We start from the raw sequence: 9,391 nt of genomic DNA on the forward strand, positions 1-9,391 counted from the left end.
TTATAATGTTACAAAAGATTTCTATTTCAAATAAATGCTGTTCTTTTGAACTTTCTATTCATCTGTGAATCCTGAAAAATAAAATGTATCACAGTTTCCACAAAGATATTGTGCAGCACGACTGTTTTCAACATTGATAATAATCAGACATGTTTCTTGAGCAGCAAATCAGCATATTAGAATGATTTCTGAAGATCATGTGACACTGAAGACTGCAGTAATGATGCTGAAAATACAGCTTTGATCACAGGAATAAATTACAGTTTATTTGTATTTACTTGTATTCATTGATTTTTTTGGTCAAATAAATGCAGCCTTGATGAGCAGAAGAGACTTCTTTAACGCTAAAAAAACCGTACTGACCCCAAACAGACGAACTCTTCTGCTACAATTACACATTTTGAAAGCTCCGTGAAAATGTTAGTTAAATTGCAATCAGCTTTATGTTTAAGATCTCGTTTTTTCTCAATCCTAATTGATAGTAATTTTCTCTCTTCTCTGAAGGATAAAGGGATTGAGATGTGATGAATGAAGAGATGAATAGGGCTGTGGGAGGATGGGAAATAAACCTTTGCCTTAATGAGAGAAATACAGCTGTCAGCATGCACTGATGATGTGACCCGCAGAGCTACACAAGCGTTTGTGGCTATTTCTTGCTTCTGTGAAATCGGCTGTACTTGTTAGTGAGGATCTGAACAATAGCAGCTCTTTTAGGACTGTGTGTCTGAATGTGCAGTCATTCTAATACATAAACATCATCATTGAGTCATGATACAGTGATGCTATCAGAGGGGGGTTATGAGATTATTAATACAGGTCAGATATCAGATCATGAGGTTTGTTGAGGAGAGCTGTGCTGTTATGATTCTGTCAAATTTACGCATCACACTCAATGAAAACACAAATTTAGTTTTGTTGGTATAAATTAATCTATTTAGGTTATTCAGTGATATTACATAATATTGACTAGCTAACTTAGATGTTTTAGGTTACTGTTTTTTTTCTTTCACAGGTATCTATAGACCAGAATATCACAGCGACACAGACAGTGCAGCACATTTTCGTATCAGTATTAGTAACACACACTCACACTAACCATCGGGGGATCATTGCTAAGAGAGGAGATGGAAGGTTGCTATGGGAACATGAATGATGCAACAAGTGAATGTGGAATGGAAATATTTGGGAGAGAAAGAAAAATCATATGGTAACACTTTAGTATAGGGACCAATTCTCACTATTAACTAGTTGCTTATTAGCATGCCTATTATTAACATATTGACTATTTATTAGTAGGCCTACTTATAAAGCAAATATTCTGCACGACCATAATCTACATTCAAAATCCTACGCAATACCTAAACTTAACAACTACCTTACTAACTATTAATAAGCAGCAAATTAGGAGTTTATTGAGGCAAAAGTCATAGTTAATGGTTTGTTAATAGCGAGAATTGAACCTTAAAATAAAGTGTGACCAAAAACGCTTTACTGTGAAATTCTTTACATTAATATTATGCATTAGGTATCATGAACTATTAGTGAACAATAATTTATAAATCTTGGTTACTATTAATTTATAAATGTTCTGTTGTTAGTTATCTACTAGAAATGTCTACACACCCAAATTTTGCATTTTGCCTTTTTTTATTATTATTCCAGATCTTTTAAAACACACTACAATCTCGTCACAGCCATTAGTTCATCCTTGTAAAGGTAAAGTAAATCAGTGTGAAATCTGTCATATTTGTAGTAACTATGACAGTATTTGATTCAGACGGTAAAGTTTTTGTCGGTGAGCACTGCTTGTGCCCGTGTCGACGAGGAGACGGATCATCTCTTATCTGTGAGACCTCGAAGAAAATCACCTCAGTTCTTTAAATGATCGCCTACACTGAGTGAAGTGGCTGTGGAGAGAGAAAGACACGGAAACCAGATAAAGAGAGAGATGGTGCTTATCTGCCTCGTCCTTGAGGAAAAGAGGAAGTCATTTCCTGAGCTGTGATATTGTCTCAGGCTTCGCTGTTAGAAGATTAATTGAAATCTGAGGATAAAAAAACAGAGAAAGATCTCACAGCCGGATTTCGGTGCTGATTGAGTGTTTGCTGTGGGACACTAACACATACATATAAATGCACAACAAAACTCGCTTTCAATCCAGCCTCATTGGAAAAATGTGCCTGCGGCAACATTTCTGCAAAATGTTAGTTGGTTTTCTGTGGTCGGCTGCACCTAAGTTACAACTTAGCCTAGTTGTGACATAAAGGGCCAGTAAGTCGCTAAGTAAACTTAAACACTACTAAATATTTTTGCATTGCGCCATTAAACTTAGTCACGTAACTCTAAATATAAGCTAAATATTTGCAGAAGCCTCTGACCAGGAGTAACAGTTTGAACAAAACAGCAGATTGATTGGAATGCATTAATAAGCTCATGTTTTACCTGACAGACTGCAGTCCTTTAGACGTAAATGATGATCTTGACATCCACACCACTCCAGTACATCAATAAATGTCTTGTGAAGAGAAAAGCTGCTTGTTTGTAGGGAACAAATCCATCATTAAGGTGTTTTTAACAATGTATTGATTCCGGCAACAAGTCCTGTATCCGTAATCAAGCTTCCTCCAGTGAAAAAGTGTTCTGGTGTGAATCAGGAGAGAAATCTGCACAGATCAAGCAGTGTTTAAACAGCTCTAAACACATATGTGGCTGGATTTTTATGTGAGATGGACTTTTTCACTGGAGGAAGCATTATTATGGATTATAGACTCGGATTCGAGTTTTAAAAAAATCTAAATTATGGATTTGTTTCAGCTTTTGTCTTCTCCAGATGTTAACTGATGGACTGGAGTGCTGTGGATTACTTGTGGATTATTGTGATGTTTTTATCAGCTGTTTGGACTCTCATTCTGACGGCACCCATTCACTGCAGAGCATCCATTGCTGAGACACTGATGCAATGCTACATTTCTCCAAATCTGATGAAGAAACAAACTCATCTGCATCTCGGATGGTCTGAGGGTGAGCACATTTTCAGCAAATTAAATTTTTGGCTGAACTATTCATAAAACATTGTATTCCATTCTGAACACAATCGTCTACATGTATCTATTAAAGATGCTCAAGTTTAAAAAGATGCTAAGGCATGTTATAATGTGCTCCTTAATCTCAATCACATTTTATTTTGACTTCTGTCTCAGTGCTAATCACACTATAGCGAGTACTTCATACTGTCTATGTGAGCAATAATATCTGAAAGAATCTTCCATAAGATGATTATGACAGTAAACCCACCGACGCTGGACTTAATGCGCCGCTAATGCAAACAGATCAATAGATTCAGTCTTTTATTAGCAAATGAATCTCATGAGGTCTGTCTAATGCTAAAGCAAGTCTGATCATTTACTGAACTCACTCAGCAGAACGTTATTAAACGAGCCCATTACTGCATATCTATATGTGCATATTATTAATAGCGTTTAATGGTAATGGGAATATATTATGAAATAATTTACTGTAAGTTGAGGGTGGAATTCAACCCTCGTTATTAGATAATGACTGTCAGTTTCTATCAATCATCAGATTCAGATGATGACTTCATTAGCAGCCCTTCAAATGTAAATGTTAAAATGATTATAAAATCATTGAAATGATGCTAAACGATGCAAACACGGTCTCACAAAGACAGCGTTTTTTCAACCAAACGTCTCTCAGTGACTGTTCAAATGTTTGGGGTTGGTAAATCGTTACTTAGTCTCTTCTGCTCACCAAGGCTGCATGAATTTGATTAATAATACAGTAAAAATTGTGAAATATTATTGCAATGTAAAATAACCGTTTTCATTGTGAATGTATGTTAAAATATAATTTAATTCTGTGACCAAAGCTGTATTTTCAGCATAATTTCTCCAGTCTTCAGTGTCACATGATCTTCAGAAATCATTCTAATATGCTGATTTGCTGCTCAAGAAACATTTCTGATTATTATCAATGTTGAAAACAGCCCAATATATTTGTGGAAACAGATGCATTTTATTTTATTCAGGATTCACAGATGAATATAAAGCTCAAAAGGACAGCATTTATTAGAAATACAAATCTGTCTAGATGTCTCCACGGTCACTTTTAACCAATTTCATGCATTCTTGATGAATAAAAATATTAATTTCAGCACATTAAATTCTTCAAACATACAAAATCCTTCAGGATTCAAGGAGATGCTCCGATGTTGTTTGAGAAAACAATGTTAGAGCAACGTTTTTACTGTAAGACAAAACCAACCTAACATATCCTAAGACCCACTAACCATTCTTCTAGTCTGACCAGCTGCTACATACTCCCTTACCAAAAAGTAGTATACTTCAAGTTTATTTTATTAAGTATACTTAAGTAAAGTTCAAGTATATTTTTAAGTATACTTTATGTAGTAAGTATACAAATATCAGTGTACTAGTAGTATACTTGTAAGTGTACTATTTCAATACTCCTTGGGACTAAATTGGCCCACTTTCTAGTATATAAAAGTATACTTTTAAGTATAACAGTAGTAAATTAAATGTCACTTTAAGTATATTTCTGAGAAGTACATAAAGCCTATGTCTGAGAAGTACATACAATTAGACTGAAAGTATACTTTCCTATTGTTTAGTTTAAAAGAAGTATACTAATAGCACACTTGAATAAACTTCTTTTTCGTAAGGGCTCACAAATAGTCATCCATCGCATCTAACGAAAGATCCAGTGCAATGACGAGCGCACGAGAAAGACGGACGGACCGAGAACCGACGGCACTCATGCAAACGAACGCCGATGAACTCACAGATACGCAGCTTTGCCCTCCTCCAGCTCTTTGCTCTTGCCGCTGGTGGAGGTCTTCTTGCTGCAGAGCTTGCGGGTGATGCACATGAGCAGGCCACACTGACGCAGGAAGAAGCAGCTGATGTCCACCAGCACCAGCAGCAGAAGAAGAGCCGCCACGCCAAGCCCCACCACCGCGCCGAGGCCCAGGCCGCTGAACAGGGAGTCTGCTGAGACCGGAGAGCAAAACACACGCTCAACAGCCATGACTGAAAACACATCTCCGATGGATGCAGATGAGAGATGAAATCAGCAGCTCAGAGATTCAGACGTTTCTTCATGATCACGTTCTGCTTGGGTCCGAGAGAGACGACAAGGCTTTGAACATCTCGTTGTGGTAGTTCAGGTTCAGTTTTATGGGAACAGTGAATTTTATTGCATGCATCTAACGTCCAAATGTTACGCTCTTTCTATTTTTCTATCTATAAATAAGAATAAATGCAAAGCACAACACACTAACACTGTCAATTTAAACACCGCTGTCAGATTTGTTTTGCCATATACTTCCATTATGCAATTTATTTTTTTTGGCCAGGGTCAAACATTACTATATTCATTCATTCACTTATTATTGTCATATTTTTGAAAAATCACACGCATAAATGCAATAAAAGTTCACATGCTAAAACACTAACATTTGCTGATGGATGTCCACGTTGTTGCCAGTAGTGTTATTTAAATATTATTATAGCATTTATTAATATTTTAAGTTATTTTTCAACTTTCACTTTAATTTGAGTAATTTTGTTATGTGCTTTTTGTTTTTCATATTTATATTTAGCTTTATTTTTATTTTAGTTTTAATTTGGTTAATTATTTTAGTAAAATTAAACTTATTTCAGTTCAGTTTTCATCTAATATTATTATTTTATTTTATTTATTACGTCATTTTAATAAACAATTTATTTTGTATAGTTTTATTTAACAATGAAACTGTTCAGTAAACATACTTTTATAACAGACATCAAACATCCTCCATTTTTCTATCTATGAAAAAAAGAATAAATATTATTTCTATTTTAAATTAGATTTTAATTTCATTTTAGCAATTTTATATGCTTTTGACATTTTTTTTAAATACATTAATATTTAGCTTTATTTTATTTAAGTTTTAGTAACATTCACCTTCTTTCATTTTAGTTTTTAAAGCTTTTTTATAGTTTATTTATATTTTATTAACTTTATTTCAATAGATTTAGTTTTAGTTTACAATAACAACCCCGGCTGCCCATCTATTTGGATCTGTTTTCTTATATTTTTGCAGGAGTCAAATGTTACCTTATTGGCTAATAGTCATATTTCTGGAAAAGTGCATCACTCCTTTATGATAACACAAAGACAAGAAAGTTAATCTAAAAGAAACATGACGGTTTACAATACACTGAAATGCTTAAAGATGCAATCCAATAGTTGAAGAAACTTTATTCTTCCACTAAAAGCATGTACTTACTGTAGCTAGACAGAAAACAAACCTTTTAAATGATTTCTGAGTAATCACAGGTTAAAAGATATGACTGTTTCTGATGTGTTTAGTCCACCGCTCTTCCCGTATTGATCTGAAGTAAGTCAAAGCTTTAGGACATGATTCTGCAGCAGTCCATCTTCAAGTTGTTTTGTTATGGATGAAGGCATCAAAGATTCACACACAACATGTTAGAAATACAAAGAACCAGACTGACATTCACCTTCATATTACGGTTTATGGAGCGAATACGTGGACTGACCCGCAGCGTAAACACCATCTGAGAGCATCTAAATGTCTGTTAATGTACTGCAGACATCTGAAGCACTGACTGATTAGAAGAAAACTCTTAAAAATGGGCAACCTTGAGTCAACATCAGTGCCCTGAACATCTTCAGAGGGTTTCATTGATTCACAGAGCATCAAACACAAACACGGAATTCATGTTCAGTGCTGGACGAAGCAAACAGAAATCAAACTTCAAAACACTCGCTTTTGCCGCTTCAAGTTAAAGCAATAGTTCAGCCAGAAATGAAATTAGCTGGCCATCCGAGATTAGGATGAGTTTGTTTCTTGGAGAAATGTAGCATTGCATCAGTGTCTCAGCAATGGATGCTCTGCAGTGAATGGGTGCCGTCAGAATGAGAGTCCAAACAGCTGATAAAAACATCACAATAATCCACAAGTAATCCACAGCACTCCAGTCCATCAGTTAACATCTGGAGAAGACAAAAGATGAAACAAATCCAGCATTAAGACGTTTTTAACTAAAATATGAGTCCATAATCCATAATAACACTTCCTCCAGTGAAAAAGTGGTCTAGTGTGAATCAGGAGAGAAATCTGCACAGATAAACACATATGTGGCTGGATTTTAATGTGAGAGACAACAGCAGATGCACTTTTTCACTGGAGGAAGTGTTATTATGGATTATGGACTTATATTGTTTAGTTAAAAACGTCTTAATGCTGGATTTGTTTCGGCTTTTGTCTTCTCCAGATGTTAACTGATGGACTGGAGTGCTGTGGATTACTTGTGGATTATTGTGATGTTTTTATCAGCTGTTTGGACTCTCATTCTGACGGCACCCATTCACTGCAGAGCATCCATTGCTGAGACACTGATGCAATGCTACATTTCTCCAAATCTGATGAAGAAACAAACTCATCTACATCTTGGATGGCCTGAAGGTGAGCACATTTTCAGCACATTTCGATTTTTGAGTGAACTATTCCTTCACTGACTTCATATTAAAGGGAAGTCAATGGCTGCCGTCAACGGTTTGGTTCCCAACATTATTTAAAATATCTTCTTTTGTGCGCCACAGAAGAAAGAAACAGATTTGGAACAACGTGAGGGAGAGTAAACAATGACAGAACTTCCATTTTTGGGTGAACTGTCCCTTTAAACACTGACTAATCGATCAACAACAAACGAGAATGATTGGTTTTCATCGAGGTACTTTGAAAGTTGAAATCTGAGGATGTAGCGCGTCTCTCATACTGTATCTTCATTATAATCAATATTCAGCAACAGGTTTAATTGCTGGACTTTTGTGCTTGTTATTTGTAGAGGTTTATGTGCATGCAACACATTAATCTAAAACATTAATCTGATGTGACTAGATTGTCAACATCAAGTTTAAAACTAATTAAAACTATAAGTAAACCACCAAAAGGAGGAGTTTTAATGTAATAAAACTCACTACGGGAAATAAAAACAGATGCAGCATCAATGCAACGTTATTTTTTTGTCTTTTTAATAACGCCATACTGTAAAAACTGCCCTCTGAAACGGCCTGCAATGAACTTAAACCAGCAAAACATTCATATTTTTATCTGTATGTGTAGCATAGCCCTCATATGAGTTATTTTTATTTCAGGTTTCAGTATGTTAGAGCGATCCTGAACACTTTCTGTGAGAAATACACTCACTTTCCGCTGCTGCTGAGTTGCACTAACATTATCTGCCAATAGAGCGCCAAATGACTCACAAAAATAGCCCTGAGCGCCGCTGAAGTGACTGTCCCGTATGAAGCATCGCTATCATACGATATTATATGGAGCCAAATGTCCATATCATCATATTCATGCCCACGCAGCGTTTTACAGCTGCTGTCTGCTGACCTGAAACCAGCGATCTGTTCCTGAACTAGTGAACCGCCTGCTGTCTACTAAGGGCTCGTCTCAGGAGGAATATATGCACTTTCCCTCATATACTGAGACAGAGTTTAACCTAATATCTGTTCATTTATCCTTAGCATTCACTACCCAGTATCCAGTATTATATAGTATTAAAACACTGATTGTAATATGTGACCCAGGACAACAAAACCAGACTTAAGGGTCAATTTTTGGAAATTTAGATTTTACATCATCATACAGCGTCTGTGATTCTTCTTTTACAGTTAATTAGTTTGAAGAGTCTCGATATCATGTCTTCCTTCTTTCTTTTGATTTTAAGGTGATTGCATGAGATCCAGCTGTTTCTTGCGTTCTCCGCTTCCAGAAGGACTGGCTGAGTTTGTCTGGTTAAGAGAGTAAAGCGGCTGCAGGCGTCTCATGAAGACAGATCAGCTCCTCAAACAGCATCAGCCAATCACAGTGCAGCAGCGCATCTGAGCTGATCTGATTGGCTGCAGGCGTCTCATCTCTCCCTGATCCACCGTGACTTCACTGTTTTGATCAAACGTCCCTCAGATTATCGTATCGGTTTATGTTATGAGGACGTCAGGAATACAGATGAGGAAAGTTTAATAAATCATGCTGAAGTTCACATACTCACACGATGAACTACAGTATGAAACGACACGCTTCTGCCTGCTGTATGTCGCCAGATGTAAAGTTTTCAACGGCCTCGGTTGTGTTTTGTATTTTATGTTTATTAGAGAATCCTGTCATTAGCTGACTGACCTGCTGGACTCAATTACTATTTGTATGGCGCACTATGATGACTCTCTCAAATCACTCATTTCTGAACAGTGTTATCGTTAATTAAAACTGAAACTATGGAAAAAAAAAAGTGTAGTTTTTTTTTTTTTTTTTTTATAAAAAGGCAAAAAGAAATTATAT

At 36.0% G+C, this 9,391-nt stretch overlaps 1 protein-coding gene across 2 annotated transcripts in view; it reads right to left on the minus strand.

The window, feature by feature from the left end:
- Positions 1-9,391, minus strand: part of LOC107751079 (neural cell adhesion molecule 2-like) — a 245,139-nt gene that overhangs the window by 4,330 nt on the left and 231,418 nt on the right. For both annotated transcript variants that reach the window (XM_016566675.1, XM_016566674.1), the window contains exon 16: positions 4,820-5,027. In XM_016566675.1, coding sequence (XP_016422161.1) covers positions 4,820-5,027 — 208 coding nt within the window. The remainder of the gene's footprint in view (positions 1-4,819; positions 5,028-9,391) is intronic.

Source organism: Sinocyclocheilus rhinocerous, unplaced genomic scaffold (genome assembly GCF_001515625.1).
Source record: "Sinocyclocheilus rhinocerous isolate Xijiao unplaced genomic scaffold, SAMN03320098_v1.1 scaffold632, whole genome shotgun sequence".
Taxonomy (NCBI): domain Eukaryota; kingdom Metazoa; phylum Chordata; class Actinopteri; order Cypriniformes; family Cyprinidae; genus Sinocyclocheilus; species Sinocyclocheilus rhinocerous.